The sequence below is a fragment of the Notolepis coatsorum genome, assembly GCF_963971535.1.
Source record: "Notolepis coatsorum genome assembly, chromosome: 17".
NCBI lineage: Eukaryota > Metazoa > Chordata > Actinopteri > Aulopiformes > Paralepididae > Notolepis > Notolepis coatsorum.
Window position 1 is genome coordinate 35,473,977 of NC_140181.1, and position 16,928 is coordinate 35,490,904.

The 16,928-nt window shown below is 44.3% G+C and overlaps 1 protein-coding gene across 1 annotated transcript in view; it reads left to right on the plus strand.

The window, feature by feature from the left end:
• Positions 1-7,335, plus strand: part of LOC311244005 (CXXC-type zinc finger protein 1-like) — a gene marked incomplete at its 5' end in the record, with an annotated part of 46,025 nt that extends 38,690 nt beyond the window's left edge. Inside the window, 4 exons of the mRNA XM_084333414.1 lie at positions 1,843-1,892; positions 2,165-2,261; positions 2,757-2,909; positions 6,112-7,335. Coding sequence (XP_084189540.1) covers positions 1,843-1,892; positions 2,165-2,261; positions 2,757-2,909; positions 6,112-6,258 — 447 coding nt within the window. The remainder of the gene's footprint in view (positions 1-1,842; positions 1,893-2,164; positions 2,262-2,756; positions 2,910-6,111) is intronic.
• Between the last annotated feature and the right edge of the window lie 9,593 nt (positions 7,336-16,928).

Consider the following 16,928-nt stretch of genomic DNA (forward strand, 5'->3'; position numbering starts at 1 on the left):
TCTGTGCTCGCCTTGAGACTCCGGTATCGCTTGCCTGACCGCAGCAGTTCAAAGAGGCAGTTGTTCGGGTGACTGGAGTCTTTAATGATTCTCTTAGCCTTGCCCTTGCAACGCTTGTTGTAAATGTTCTGGAGGGTGGGGAGCCCCCCTCCAATTGTGCGTTCGGCTGAACGTGTCACTCTTTGTAGTCTGCTTCGGTCTTGTGCAGTGCTATTCCCAAACCAGGAGGTGATGTTGCCGGTCAAGATGCTCTCTATTGTACATGAGTAGAAGTTCTTAAGGATCTTCTGACTGACTTGGAACTTCCTTAGGCGCCTGAGGAAGTAGAGGCGTTGTCGTGCCTTCTTCACAACACTGTCAATGTGTGTGGTCCATGTCAAGTCCTCGGATATGTAGGCTCCGAGGTACTTAAAGCTGTTGACTCTCTCAACCGGTGCCCCGTCGATGCTGAGGGGGCTGTAGTCCTTGACCCCCGACCTCCTGAAGTCCACAATCATCTCCTTTGTTTTGCTGACGTTCAGGGAGAGGCTGTTTTCCTGGCACCATCCCGCCAGGACCTTGACCTCTTCCAGGTAGGCCCTCTCGTCGTTGGCAGAGATCAGGCGCACCACCACTGTGTCGTCAGCAAATTTGATGATTGTATTGCTACTCCGCTGAGCCACACAGTCGTGTGTGTACAGGGAGTAGAGGAGGGGACTCAGAACACAGCCTTGGGGGGCCCCTATGTTGAGGGTGATGGATGAGGAGGTGCAGTTGCCTGCTCTCACCACCTGGGGTCTGCCAGTCAGGAAGTCCAAGACCCACTGGCAGAGGTCATAGTTCAAGCCCAGGTCCCTGAGCTTGGCTATGAGTATGGAGGGGACTATGGTATTGAATGCCGAGCTGTAGTCGATGAATAGCATTCTCACATAGTTCCCCTGCCTCTTGTCCAGGTGTGATGCTGCTGTGTGCAGCACATGGGCTATGGCGTCCTCCGTGGACCTGTTGGGGCGGTATGCAAATTGCAGGGGGTCCATGTTGATGGGGAGGGAGGAGCAGATGTAGCCCTTGGCCTTTACTAGCTTCTCAAAGCACTTCATGGCTATGGAGGTGAGAGCTACAGGGCGGTAGTCGTTGAGGCAAGCAGGCTTGGATTTTTTGGGTACAGGGATAATAGTGGACTTCTTCAGGCAGGTGGGGATGACAGCCTGTTCTAAGGACAGGTTATTATGTCAGTGAATACTGGGGCCAGTTGGTCGGCACAGACTTTTAGGACACGGCCGGGGATGCCGTCCGGACCTGCTGCCTTCCTGATATTCACTTTTTTAAAGGTCCGCCTCACCTCATGCTCTGTTACCTTGAACACTGCGCCTCCATCAGCAGCCGACCCCCCCCCCCATTGCCGTGGCTTGTGAGCTGGTGTTGTTATTACCAGCATCAAACCTCGCATAGAAGGTATTGAGGTCATTTGCTAAGGAGATGTCACTGTTCAGTTTGAGGGAGGCGCCTTTGTAGTCTGTCATCGTTTTGAGCCCCTGCCACATAGCTCTAGAGTCAGCTTGTTCAAACTGGAGTTCAATTTTATCTCTGTAGCGCCGTTTGGCCTCTGACACTGTCCTCCTTACGTTGTATAGCGCCACCTTGTGGTCATTCATGTTGCCTGCCACTAGGCCGTCGTTGTATGCTTTGGTGCGCTCTCTCAGAGCTTCACGGACGGATTTGTCTACCCAGGGTTTTTGATTTGGGTAAACTCTCATTTTGGTAGTGATTGTACTGGGTTGTTTTATACATTATATATTAGATATTAGATATTATATTGTGTTGACAGTTGTTCTAATATAGTTTCTCTGTTCTTCTATTCAGTATGAGAGCCAGACATCCTTTGGATCCATGTATCCTACGCGCATCGAGGGGTAAGAACTCTACACTACAGAGAGCTGGGTTTTTAATATCATAAATAACTTTAACCCTACATGCAATTCTGGATATTAGGAAATCAGCATGTGCTCACATATGCAAAATCACATTAAATCATCTCACTCAACCCCCTACTCTCGCTCTCTGTCCTCCCTCCTCTCTCTCTCTCTTCTCTCACTTTGTCTCTGCCCTCCCCTCCTCTCTCTCTCTCTCTCTCTCTCTCTCTCTCTCTCTCTCTCTCTCTCTCTCTCTCTCTCTCTCTCTCCAGTGCTACCAGGTTATTCTGTGATGTGTATAATCCTCACAGTTTGACCTACTGTAAGAGACTGCAGGTTCTGTGTCCTGAACACTCCAGGGACCCCAAGGTACTGTAAGCCACACCCTTCATATTTCAGCCAATGAAATTAGGATGTACTTCATGACTACTATGCTTCCAGCTCCTTTTGAAATCATTATCTCGCTCTCTGTCCTCTCTCTAGTTCTCTCTCCTCTATCCTTCATCTCTCTCTTTCTCAATCTCCTCCCTCTCTCTCTCTCTCTCTCTCTCTCTCTCTCTCTCTCTCTCTCTCTCTCTCTCTCTCTCTCTCTCTCTCTCTGTCTCTCCATCTCTCACCTCTTCATCCTGCTGTACTTGTTGTTTAGCTTGTTTTTTAGTTTTTTAGTTGTTTAGTTGTTTAGCTTGTGGAAGCGTTTCTCCAGGTCAGTCAGCCTGAGATGAGCAGACTGCTGGTCTCTCCTACAACACACCATCATCATCATCATCATCATCATCATCATCATCATCATCATCATCATCATCATCATCATCATCATCATCATCATCATCATCATCATCATCGTAATGATCTCTCTCTCTCTAGGTGTCAGTAGATGAGGTGTGTGGTTGTCCTCTTGTGAAGGACGTCTTTGAGGCGACGGGGGAGTACTGTCGCGTGTCCAAGAGGAAATGTAATAAACATTACTGCTGGGAGAAGCTCCGGCGAGCTGAGGTGGACTTAGAGAGGGTCCGAGTGGTACGTATTTACCTGTTAAAGGCCCCATCAGTGATCCACATGTAAACAGACTTAGAGAGGGTCCGAGTGGTACGTATTTACCTGTTAAAGGCCCCATCAGTGATCCACATGTAAACAGACTTAGAGAGGGTCCGAGTGGTACGTATTTACCTGTTAAAGGCCCCATCAGTGATCCACATGTAAACAGACTTAGAGAGTGTCCGAGTGGTACGTATTTACCTGTTAAAGGCCCCATCAGTGATCCACATGTAACCAGACTTAGAGAGGGTCCGAGTGGTACGTATTTACCTGTTAAAGGCCCCATCAGTGATCCACATGTAAACAGACTTAGAGAGGGTCCGAGTGGTACGTATTTACCTGTTAAAGGCCCCATCAGTGATCCACATGTAAACAGACTTAGAGAGTGTCCGAGTGGTACGTATTTACCTGTTAAAGGCCCCATCAGTGATCCAAATGTAAACAGACTCAGAGAGGGTCCCAGTGGTACGTATCTACCTGTTAAAGGCCCTATCAGTGATCCAAATGTAAACAGATTTAGAGAGGGTCCCAGTGGTACGTATCTACCTGTTAAAGGCCCCATCAGTGATCCAAATGTAAACAGACTTAGAGAGGGTCCGAGTGGTACGTAACATCTACCTGTTACTGTAACTCAATGGAGGCCAAACCCGAGATAAGTCGGATTAACTCGCCAGCGGCTGGGCACCAGACCCGAGATTTCTCGGGTTTTGGTCGTTTATTCCTTTATTCGATATTTTGATTCATTATTTATCCAGGGACCTTGGTGTTACCATAGGATAGGGAATGAGTCTGAGATCACCAAAGTGCAATACCGGCCGCATCCAGCTAGAGGGCGGTATCGAGCACCCTTTGTAACCTTGTATCTTGGCCTGTGTAACCATAGATATATATAGAACACTAGATAGCTTACCCGCGCTGCCGGCCAATGGAGAGCGACGTCACTGAACCGCCGCCATCTTGCCCAGGTCAGCCTTGAGTGAGAGTGAGTGAGCTGCACAGACAAAAATACTCATAACTCGCTGAAATATTGACGGATTTACAAACGGTTTGGTTTATTACAAGCATTATTAACGTGGCTATGATTCAAGCGGTTTGTAAAAAAAAGAATCTTTAATTGTTTTTTATAAGTATGCAGTATCATAACCACATCTTTGATGTTTATAGCAAACCAACCTGTTTGTAAATCCGTCAATATTTCAGCGAGTTATGAGTATTTTTGTCTGTGCAGCTCACTCACTCTCACTCAAGGCTGACCTGGGCAAGATGGCGGCAGTTCAGTGACGCTGGTGACTCCGCCTTAAGCTATCTAGTGTTCTATATATATCTATGTGTGTAACGGCCAAATGTCTCCGGTCTCACTTTTCCTTGTCGGGCGAGTGGAACGGTTCTCTCGGTTCCATTGAAGCGCATCAAATATCCCCGATCCATATGTTGTGGTGGGTTATGCCGTGGACCTCATTACACCTTACTGTAAATTGTACCTCATCCCATTTCTGCATTGTACTGTATAGTATATAGTATATTCTATTGTAACTCAGTTACTTTTCTACTCTGCATTGTACATTGTATATATGTATATATTGAACACTTTTTGTCTACGTACTTGACTTCTATTTTATACTTACTATACTTTTTATACTTATCTATTTTTATCTAGCACAATCCTCTGGAGCAAAACAGAAAGAAGCATTTTATATAAAAGTATTCTGTACTTCTGTATGACAACTAATAAAGAAACTTGAGAAACTTGAACTTGACCAAATGGACATCGGATGTACCAGATGGCGATCAAACAATTAGAATATTATTTTTGGAATACTGCCGATCACAGGTAAGGACTATCTGACGTAAATTTTTGCTTGATCGTGCAATGCTTTTATACCGATCGGGCTGATAAGCGTTTTTAGTGTTCAATACGAATGTCGTTACTGGCAATAAAAAAATCAGAAACAACCCCCCCCCCCCCTTTCATGCATTCACGATGAAACATAATACCTATGACAGATTTGATTTGGGAAATAATAGCGTGTACAGGCAAGAAACGGCAACGTTTATAGTAGAATTGACGTATAAGGATTCTTAATAGGACTAGTTGTTAAAGATCCCTAAATATTCAGCACAACAATTGAATGAGGTTGGAGTGGGGTGGAATTTGGCAATGATCACGTGATGATCACCAGTACGACACATCTTCAGTTGTGTTCCCCGACCTCATTGGGTGTTTCGGCCATTTATCACAATACACCCTCTGCCGAGGTTGGCCCACCACAGGCTGATCAGGCCTGGGTGTGTGTCGCACGGTGGCACCACATGTTCATTTAGCAGCCCATGATGCGTCTCTACGTTTCAGCCTATAGCTATATATATAGCCTATAGCTAAGGCTATAACTCAGCATTTCGGGAATTACCCCAGACCGCTCTAAACCCATACTTATATTCACCACGGTATAACACGGGAACGTATGGATGGAAAATGTATTCTTTTTCACATAGAACGATAGATAGGTGATGTCAAATGGGCCATAGTATTGTATCCATAGCTATAATATAGAATATAGTTATAGCTCTACAAACAAGGTGATGCACACTCCTATCTTTTAAAGCGTGGCCTTGCTATGACGGGCTCCGTATAATAGCTGGTGCTGAATGAGTTAAAGGCCCCAACAGTAAGCCAAATGTAAACAGACAAGTAGCCTCACCACCAAAAATAACAACAAAACATGGAGAAATGTTTTCATTCTCTTGAAACAGGTTATGAGTATTTACCATTTCAAACCTTTATTTTAACTTGAAAAATGCCCTCATTTGCAAGATGTCGAGTTACATGCAAGTTATATAAATATTTAAAATGATGATCGTCCGTACACGGGCAGAGGAGGTCTCTTTGTGTTGTGTCCTCGCTCTACCTAGGCTCACTCTACAGTACCTATGTAAATATGTTTTGTATTCCTTGTGTTCTTTGACTGTAAAGGAATTGTTCCCTCTATGTAAAAAGGAAAAAGAAAATATATTTAATATCTCTCTCTCTCCCCCCCCTCTCTCTCTCTCTCACCCCCTTCTCTCTCTCTCCCCCTCTCCCTCTCTCTCTCTCCCCCCCCACCCTCTCTCTCTCTCTCTCTCTCTCTCTCTCTCTCTCTCTCTCTCTCTCTCTCTCTCTCTCTCTCTCTCTCTCTCTCTCTCTCAGTGGTATAAGTTGGATGAGTTGTTTGAACAGGAGAGGAACTTGAGGACAGCGATGACCAACAGAGCAGGCCTCCTGGCTTTGATGTTGCACCAGACCATCCAACATGACCCTATCACCACTGACCTCCGATCTGCCAAGGATAGATAGACCATCTAACACCACCCAGTCATCACTGACCTCAGATCTGTCAATGAGAGATAGACCATCTAACACCACCCAGTCATCACTGACCTCAGATCTGTCAATGAGAGATAGACCATCCAACACCACCCAGTCACCACTGACCTCAGATCTGTCAATGAGAGATAGACCATCCAACACCACCCAGTCACCACTGACCTCAGATATGCCAAGGAGGATGGATGAATGAGTAAAGTAGAGTAGAGTAGAATATACAGTTACAGTGCTGTAACCAAAACATACATACAGTTACAGTGCTGTATAACCACAACCTACATACAGTTACAGTGCTGTATAACCACAACATACAAAAGTGCATATCAGACATAACAAAAACTATCACAGATGCAATGTCCAGACAATCCTGAATGGATGATGGAAAGATGGAAGAAGGGATGTATAGATAGATAGATAGATAGATAGATAGATAGATAGATAGATAGATAGATAGATAGATAGATAGATAGATAGATAGATAGATAGATAGATAGATAGATAGATAGACAGACAGACAGACAGACAGACAGACAGACCACCTGACTTTTCTGTGTCAGCGGTATCATTCTAACCTGTTCATTTGACCACTTGTAGGTCGTTAATGGACAGAATATCATTGCGCAGCTAATTTTTTCTATTGCAATCCAGCTAAATCAATATCTATAAACATTGACCACTGTCTCCCTGAGCATCAGATCATTAACACTTGAATTTGTATTTAAATGTAGAGCTTAACAGCTCTGAATCAGAAAGTGTAGCCATATCCCAGTTAAATCACCATGGTTACTGTCATAGTGTCCTAGGGGTTGTTCCACTATTCACTGTCTTATGGAGCAGCTCCAGGACTTGTCTATTGATGACATCATCACTAGAGTCTAGAAATAACATGTGAATTCTATTTTAGGGTGGATTTCCCCTTTAAATTACAGTGTCCTATTTAACTGTGATATTGCCATGGAAACGACAGTGTACTATTTCACTGTGATATTGCCATGGAAACTACAGTGTCCTACTTCACTGAGTTACTGTGGAAACAGAAGGCATATTGCTGCCAAAAAAAAGGTTTTTACCTTTCCGTCATAGTGATTGTAAAACCAATAAACATCATTTCTAAGCCTTGTCTTAAATTTAACATAATTTAACAGACATTGTTATAGCTAAAAGAAAATAGCTAAATATCCATTAATTTTGACGAGCTAAACACCATCCGCAAGATGTCCAGTTTAGAGCATCTCAGTCTTCCGCTAGGGGCCTGGTTTTGTATTGTCATGTAGAGACCCATAGATAGAGACACTCTGAAACAGGGCTGTCAAAAGGACCACTACTTTTGCCTTTATAAAAGAGCTAATTATGTTGTTTGTAATTCTCTGTAGAGTTCCTATGGAGCTTCAGATAAACACATGTCTATGGTACATGTAGCAGCAGTATAGATAGGAATCAGTTGCTGTTTCTGAAAACCCCAGCAGTATGGATGTTCAGTAAGGCGGTTCAGTATGTAAAGCCTTCAGTAAGGATGTAAACCCTGCAGTATGGTCTTTTCAGTACAGAGGTTCAGTATGTAAACCCTGCAGTATGGTCTTTTCAGTACAGAGGTTCAGTATGTAAACCCTGCGGTATGGTCTTTTCAGTACAGAGGTTCAGTATGTAAACCCTGCAGTATGGTCTTTTCAGTACAGAGGTTCAGTATGTAAACCCTGCAGTATGGTCTTTTCAGTACAGAGGTTCAGTATGTAAACCCTGCAGTATGGTCTTTTCAGTACAGAGGTTCAGTATGTAAACCCTGCAGTATGGTCTTTTCAGTACAGAGGTTCAGTATGTAAACCCTGCAGTATGGTCTTTTCAGTACAGAGGTTCAGTATGTAAACCCTGCAGTATGGTCTTTTCAGTATGGAGGTTCAGTATGTAAACCCTGCAGTATGGTCTTTTCAGTATGGAGGTTCAGTATGTAAACCAGTATCTATGTATAGGTTCAGCCAACCAAGATAGATGCTGCATACTGCTACTGTTGACGCCAATAATATGCAATATGATTTTTATTATTATTACCATGACACAGGCGGGGCACAAATTGTACTTCCCTACTGCACAGTAGGAGCTGATGGTTGACCTACTAGTGGGTGAACCTACTGAACAGGTTCTAAAAAGTGGGTAGTAGGGTTAGTAGCTTCTGTCTGATTTTGTAGGTTGTTGACAGAATCCGGCTATAAGGCGACAATAATGTGGTCAAGAGGCATGGTTTCTATCTTTAGCCTTTAAGCGGTGTGGTTTATTCATTCACATGGTATGAGCAGCAGTACATGAGGTCTCCTCTCACTGAGAGGCTGGGGGGAAAGAGGTAGAGTAGGAGGAGACATCTCTATTTATACTCGCCCACCTGGTGATGTCTTGAGTGGCTCCGCCTAGAGCGCCCTCTAGTGGAAACAGTTATATATGCAGTTAGACATGTTACTAACAATCCTACATAGAACCTCTCTGACTTCAACACTCCCACTTAGGGTTGTATTAGCATACTGGATAACTTCTCCGAAAAACATTTTACAAAGGAAATAATATAATCCAAATCATCAATAGAGTATGGCAGTCAATATTTACACATTAAACATGACCTTTGCAAATCTCTTCAATTTCAATTTTGGAACAGGTTTCCTCATAGTGTCTGCTACCCTGTCCGTTTGGACAATAAATCAGTGTCATTCTTCTCTGATGACAGATCTGATGAGATGATATTTTCTATATCGACATGTTTACATCTATGTCGGTACACTGGGTTCCTAGCAATCACAATGGTTCCCTGGTTGCCCTCATAAACAAGTCTTCATATATACACAGTGTCCATTATTTTAAATGATGTTGACAAAACGCCCCTCATCTTCAAAAACACCATATTCGGTATAGAGAATACATTCCAATGACCTACTACATATTAAGCAATATATTCATAATCTTATCCATCACTTCGAGCAGTTCTAGATAAACACATTTTGCATTGTCATAGCTAGAAACATACTCGGCTTCACAGGCTGATAGTATCACTGTGGGCTTTAAGCTCTAAACCCTTGCTGTCCTTTCTGAAACACAGCTGTTCGTCTGCTGCACCTCTGGGATAACGAAAAACAAGTTTTTGACGTAGTTCAATGCTTCTCTGTGGGGTCAGCAAAATACTGTGACAATTTACTCACTACAAAACATAGGTCAGGGCGAGTACCGGTTGTCTAACAAATGAGGCTACCCACAGCTTTTCTATACATCTCTTACTTCAGTCAAAACAACTCAGGATCTCTTCCACATAATTAAATCATTGAGAACATGGTAAGTCATCCATCTCTGTATTTAAACATGGGATCCATTTCTGTATTTAAACATGGTAAATTATCCACCTCTGTATTTAAACCGAATTAAACATAGGATCCATTTCAGTATTTAAACATGGACTCTAATCAGGTATTTAAACCTGGATTCTACTCCCGTATTTAAACCTGGAGTATCATCCTCCTGCCTTTAAGCAGTCCCTCCTTCAGCATTTAAGCAATTAGTCACCCTCCTTCAGTATTTAAACATGGAGTACCCTCCAGCATTTAAGCAGTGTAGCCACCCCCCTTCAGTATTTAAACATGGAGTACCCTCCTTCAGCATTTAAGCAATTGGCTACGAACCATACATTTGTATATGTCATGGCCTTCAATTCCTCCTGCATTTAAGCAGTTGGCTACGAACCATACATTTGTATATGTCGTGGTCTTCAATACCCTCCTGGGTTGAATACACCCATTTCCCTCCCACTGTCTGTCTGCCCTCTGGTAACTTGGTTGAATACACCCATTTCCCTCCCACTGTCTGTCTGCCCTCTGGTAACTTGGCTGGAGCAAAGGTGTGGTTGTCCTCTAGGGACCTCATCTCATCCCTTGCTCTCTCCCATTTATTTGATTCGGGGGACAATGTGACCTCTTTAAAGGTCGGGGGTACCCTACTGACTACCCTGTAGCAGTAATCAACGGTGGTAAGTATACTGTCACCCTCGTCACTTCCTCCGGGCATAGTCTGTCAGATACTTTGGGGGTTTGTGTTCCCTTGAGGGATACCTCCCACTCCTCGTCATCGCCCTCTGGGGATGGCTGACTGTCTGCCTGCACGACCGTGCTAAGTACACTGGGCTGATGTGTCTCTGTTTCTACACACCTTACTCTGGAGTCCAGCTCTGGCTCCTCTGTCTGTGTCTGTGTCTCGCTCTTACATGTTGTCTTTGTGACAAACTTGACTCGCATGTGTTTCTGCACTCTCCCTTTACCGGGATGATAAACTAGGAAAGCGGGGCTTCCCTTGTCGTGCCCTACAAAAAGTCCTTTTACACATCTGGACTCTGGCTTTCCCCTGTCCTGCAGGTACGCATAACACACTGATCCAAATCGGTGCATTCTAGCTAGATTACACTTCTTTCCTGTCAGTGCTGTATACCGGGTGGTGCCCGTGTGCTTATTAAAGCACCTGTTTCTGGTGTAAGCAGCTTCTTGCACCGCATAATGCCATAGGCTCTTAGGTAAGTTACTGTCTACTAGCTTACACCTAGCCATTTCGAAAAGGGTGCGCCATTTCCTCTCTGCCACTCCGTTTTGGTGTGGGGGATATGGACATGACGTCTCGTGTCTTATCTTGTACCTTCTCAACAGTGATTGGAACTCTCTGTTTGTGAACTCTGTCTCGTTGTCGGACCTCAAGCATCCTACGTTACCATAAGGGGCTACGTCTGCCAGGAATTTCTCTGTGGCCTGGAGTGTCACTCTTTGCTTTGAGAAAGTAAACAAACACTGCTCCTGTGCACACATCTGTAAAAGACTACATATCTAAAGCCTCCTATGGACTCGTTGCTTACTGGACCGGCTAGATCCGTGTTAACTAGTGCAAGTGGTACCTTTACTTTTTCTGTGGGATTTCTGTTTCTCGATTGAGTAAACTCCCCCGTTTTGTACACTACACAATTTTTGTCAGGTCTACGCTTTTCAACTTCAATGTGCATGCCTTCTGTCACTGCTTGCAGTTTCAGTAAATCCTCGTAATTACAATGACCCATAATCTCGTGCCATGTCTAAATATCGTGACTGGCCGTCACGCTACACATATCATTATTATCATTACACTTGTCGTTGTCATTACACTCTGTTTGCAGATAATACACTCTGGTACATCTTTATGTCAAACCGTGTACTGTCAGGCTCTACAAGAAAATGTTTACCTTTATCGAAGAATACCTTGGCACCGCTTGCAGTAGCAGCTATTACAGAGAATAGTCCTTGTGGGAACGATGGTACGTAGAGAGCGTTCTTTAACGTCACCGTACGCCGGCGCCCCCCACTGTCCATGAGGCATACCTGTGCGTCTCCTCTCTTTCGCCAACCCGTAGGTGCGCTTGCCGCCTGCCAGCTTCATGCTGTGCCTCTCCGGGTGGAAAGTGTTGTCAAAGTTCTTGAACCGACTCCTGTCGTTGATGACATGGGACGACGCACCTGTGTCCACGATCAGTCCCCTCCTCTGGGCCCGCTGCAGCTGTGCCGGCCCGGCGATGCACGCCGTCCTCGCCCCGAAAGCGAAGTCTTCCTGTCCCGTTATTCTCCGGGCGTCATCTCGATCTGTCTCACGTTGACCGTCGCTGCCATCGTGTCCGCAGCCGCCATCTTGTCCGTAGCCGCCATCTTGTCCGTAGCCGCCGTCTCGTCCGTGGCCGCCGTCTCGTCCATGGCCGTCATCTTGTCCATGCGCGTATCGTATTGCGTGCTCTGGTCGTGTTTCTTCATGCACGCTCTGTCTGTGTGCCCCGTGGATTTGCAGAAGCTACACCAGACAGTCTTTGTGCAGTCATCTCTCCGATGGCCTTTCTCTCCGCACCGCCAACACAGCAGTTCCGCCGTGGTCCTGGTCCTCTCTCTTGGCGTCGCTCGGGCCTTTAGCACCCTCTCCCGTCTCCGCGGCAGCTGGGTGTGTATCTTCTGAGGCCTCGAAGTTTCTTAACTTGGCCTTGAACTGTCCCAGCGTCATGTCCGCTGAACCGTGTGTTACCAGGAGTGTGAACGGTTTGTACAGCTCCGGTAGTCCTCTCATCATCGCCATCATTAGCCCATCGCTTGGTGCTTCTCCTGCACTCCTCAATGGCGTTGTGATCTGCTCCGCTCTGTTGACGTATTCGGTCACAGTCTCGGTGTGCCCCTTCTTCAGGGCCGTTAGTGCTATGTAGAGGGCCACGACTCGGGGTCTTCCTCGCCCGATGTAATGCTCTCTCAACACCTCCAGGCTTTCTCGGCCTTTGTCTTTAGTGTCGAGGAATATCAGCCCCAAGCTGGTGTCGTCGAGCAGTGGCGCTAACTCACAGTACGCGTCTGCGTTATGGTGGTCATCCAGGGCTTGCTCTTCCGCCGTCAGGTCTCCCGTGGGGGCTGTCAAGATCGTCTCCTTCAGTCCCGCACCGTGCATGCAGCATAGCATGCGCTCTTCCCAGAGCTCGTAGTCCTCTGCTTTTCCATTGAATGAGGGCCATTTGCTCCTTCCTTTGGTCTCCATCCTCTTGGTTGATGGTAGGCGTAGCTTTAGCTCTTGTTGGCCTAGCGTCTAGCCACGCGGTGCTCCCGGCGCTAACCTAGCCTATACTTTAGCTAAGCTTGCTACCCTTATTATTTCGCCCCGGCGTGATCTGGGCCCATAACCTGTTGACAGAATCCGGCTATAGGGCGACAATAATGTGGTCAAGAGGCATGGTTTCTATCTTTAACCTTTAAGCGGCGTGGTTTATTCATTCACATGGTATGAGCAGCAGTACATGAGGTCTCCTCTCACTGAGAGGCTGGGGGGAAAGAGGTAGAGTAGGAGGAGACATCTCTATTTATACTCGCCACCTGGTGGTGTCTTGAGTGGCTCCGCCTAGAGCGCCCTCTAGTGGAAACAGTTATATATGCAGTTAGACAATTACTAACAATCCTACATAGAACCTCTGACTTCAACATAGGTACTGAGGGTAGTAGGGTTAGTAGCTTCTGTCTGTGTAGGATTGATTGATTGATTGATTGATTGAAAACTTTATGAACAGATTGCAGAATGGGTACAATACAGTACGGCTCGATACAAACAACTGTTAAGGGGATGCAGACCAGAGAAAGACTTTCGTCTTGTTTACATCAGGGTCCTCCATTGTACTGAGGGTAGTAGGTTAGTAGCTTGTGTCTGATTGTGTAGGAACTAAGGGTAGTAGGGTTAGTAGCTTATGTCTGGTTGTGTAGGTACTGAAGGTAGTAGGGTTAGTAGCTTCTATCTAATTTTGTAGGTACTAAGGGTAGTAGAGTTAGTAGCCTCTGTCTGATTGTGTAGGAACTGAGGGTAGTAGGATTAGTAGCTTCTGTCTTAATTGTCTAGGTACTGAGGGTAGTAGGGTTAGTAGCTTGTGTCTGATTGTGTAGGTACTGAGGGTAGTAGGGTTAGTAGCTTGTCTGATTGCGTAGGTACTGAGGCTAGTAGGGTTAGTAGCTTCTGTCTTGATTGTGTAGGTACTGAGGGTAGTAGGGTTAGTAGCTTCTGACTGATTGTGTAGGTAATGTAACCGAGTGGATTTGAACCACCATATGATCCACAGGTGGCCGCACTAACCAGCTGAGCTAAACGGTCAGACCTGTTAACAGGTGCTGGTTGACTGCGACCGACTCCTCAGTAGTTTACAATCGTCCTCCCCCCAAGAGAGACTCTTTGGCAGATGCTCATCAGTAGTTTATGGTATTGAGGGATTTAAGAAACGGCAAGTGTGTTTCTACTAAACTGTTCTGCGTTGCGATGATGGCCATATTGTTTCTGGGTCCCTACATGACAAGTAATTTTTACTCTCATCATTACACGTTTCCAAGCATTCCTCCAGGGGAGAGACTTTGCCAGGATTACAGTTGTCCTGAACAGCTATACAGTTTGTATTTATTATTTTTAATACCCTAAACTGTTTGTTTTTAAAGGAACATTCACAGTTTTTCTTTTTACAGTATTTTCATTCTTTCATTGTGTTACAATCCTGCCTCTTCATGTTAAAGCCACTGGCCTGTGGGTCTTTTAAAGGACAAGCTGACAAATCACTATTTCAAGAGGCTTTTATTATTAAACTGTTCCAAGTTGATTGAAATGTATCAGATTTTTGTATATTCTTCTGCCAGTATCCAGTGTTTTGTACTTATTGTTTGTCTATATTCCAGTTCCATATTGCCAATGTTTCTAGTCGACTCTAGTGTCTCTTATGTTCATATCCTGTTGTAATCAATAATGTTATGTTTATATCCTGTTGTAATCAATAATGTTTCTAGTAGACTAGTGTTCCTTATGTTCATATCCTGTGAATAATGTTATAGTTAGAGCCTACAACACACATTAAAATCTTCCATAATTTTTTACCAAGATGTGTGTGGCTTCATATCTTTAGCAGACTTCACAATGTTTCAGATCGTTAGCAGACTATTCACAATGCCTCATATATTTAGCAGACTATTCACAATGCTTCAGACCTTTAGCAGACTGTTCACAATGCTTCATGTTCTATGTTATATGCGTAAATGTGCGCTATGTGCCTAAAGTCAAGACTCGACAGTGCAATTGTTTTTGTGTTTTGCGACAAAAATAGCAAACCGAGGGCACCCAAGTGGCGACCCTGGTGGTTCTTAGGGGGGCCATGTTAAGTATTGTTGTTGTGACGGGGTCCTTTTTCTCTCCCCTCCAAACTCACACAAATGATGGCGTAGTCGGAATAAGAGGTGTTGAGGTTGCTTTTATTGCCCAGCCTTCTAAGGTGCAGAGGTGACGTTCAAAACAAGTGACATAATCAAAATAACAAAAGTACTATACTACCTGGTCTATCAGATGTGTTCCACAATAACGTCATCATGACAGACAACACTTACTGTGTGGCGCTTCCCTAGTTACTCATTTTGCAACATTTATCTGGTGAAGCCCCGACACGGAGACAAACAGACTAACAAACACTCACGGCGCTTCCCTCAGTCACCTTCAGTGTAACTGATGCAGGGCAAGAACCCACTTCCATGGGCACGCAGCCCTCATGAACACCTGGACTCCTCCCCTTCCACAGGTGCCACACATAATTAATTAACAAGACTAAACAGGTGCTACACATCAATTCATTTGCCGTTTCCTACACACATTATACCAAACAACCCCAATACCCCCACAACAACCCAATAAATAAATATATAAACATAACCCAATGTATGAATATGGTAATATGTATGAATGCATTTATGATAAGATTAATGAATATGTATGCACGTTTGATTATACATATGAATGTATATGATAATGAGTGAACGTATGTATGTATGTATGATTAGATGAATGTACCGGTATGTATGTTTGATAATGTATATGATAATATGAAATGAATGATGGGGGGGGGTTGGGGGTTGCAGTTCTCAGTCCAATCTGATCCAGTCTCCAATCTGATTTTAGTCCAATGATGAATGTTTGGTGTGTGTGTGTGCGTGCTGCTCGGAGTCAGTGACGGAGCCGCTCCGTCACAGTTGTGAATTTGGTTTTGAATCCAAGCCATGTTTCTTCAACTAGTGTACCACTGAGCTCAACTGACCAGTCCAGGCTCTCCAGTTCTAGGTTAAAGGCCTCTCTAGAGTAGGTTTTGAGGTCCCTCGATGCGACTGTTTTGTGACAGCCGGCCTTTTGTTTTAGCTTTTTGCGGGTACTGAATAGGTAGGTATCTTATAGAACCCTACTAGTTACATATTGACAAATATAGCTGTATGTATTCATATATGTCTATATAACCCTACTAGTTACATATTGACAAATACTTATGTATTAATATATGTCTGGAACCCTATTAGTCACATATTGACTAATATAGCTGTAGGTATTATATATGTCTGTATATAAGCCTATTAGTCGCATATTGACACAGATAGCTGTAGGTATTAATTAATATATGTGTGAAGTATGCTGATCACTACCCAGCCCCATTGTATTCCTGTCTAAACTGGTAGCTACTGTACATGATTGGCCTGGTCTAAAAAGACAAAATCCCCTCATCTTATTATTAGACAAACCTGGCTAAATCAGTTCTGGGAATTAATTAAGCTACTTGTGAAATGTAGCCAATGTTCAGACAAGAAAATAATTGAAACCCACTGATCTGCCGCTAATCACCCAACCGACATGTGTATGTGAATCAACTCAGACTACCATTGACCTCATCCTGACCTCTGACAAGTCCAATAAAGGGGTTAAAGCATGCAGGTTAAGTGATCATTATATGATATTCTGTACCCACAAAAAGCTAAAACAAAAGGCCGGCTGCCACAAAACAGTCACATCTAGAGACCTCAAAACCTACTCTAGCGAGGCCTTTAACCTTGAACTGGAGAGCCTGGACTGGTCAGATGAGCTCAATGGTACGTACTTGAAGAAACATGGCAAAACCAAATTTTCAACAATTGTTATGGTTTGACACCGACCCCAAACGCAACGACACAAGAGAGTAGGATTCAGAGTTGCCAAAAACAAGGGCTTGTTTATTAAGACTAAATAAACAGCACAGACTGGGAAGAGTTCAAACAAAGACTGGAATACAAGCAAGGATGAATGTTGCTGCTCTGCAGCTTCTC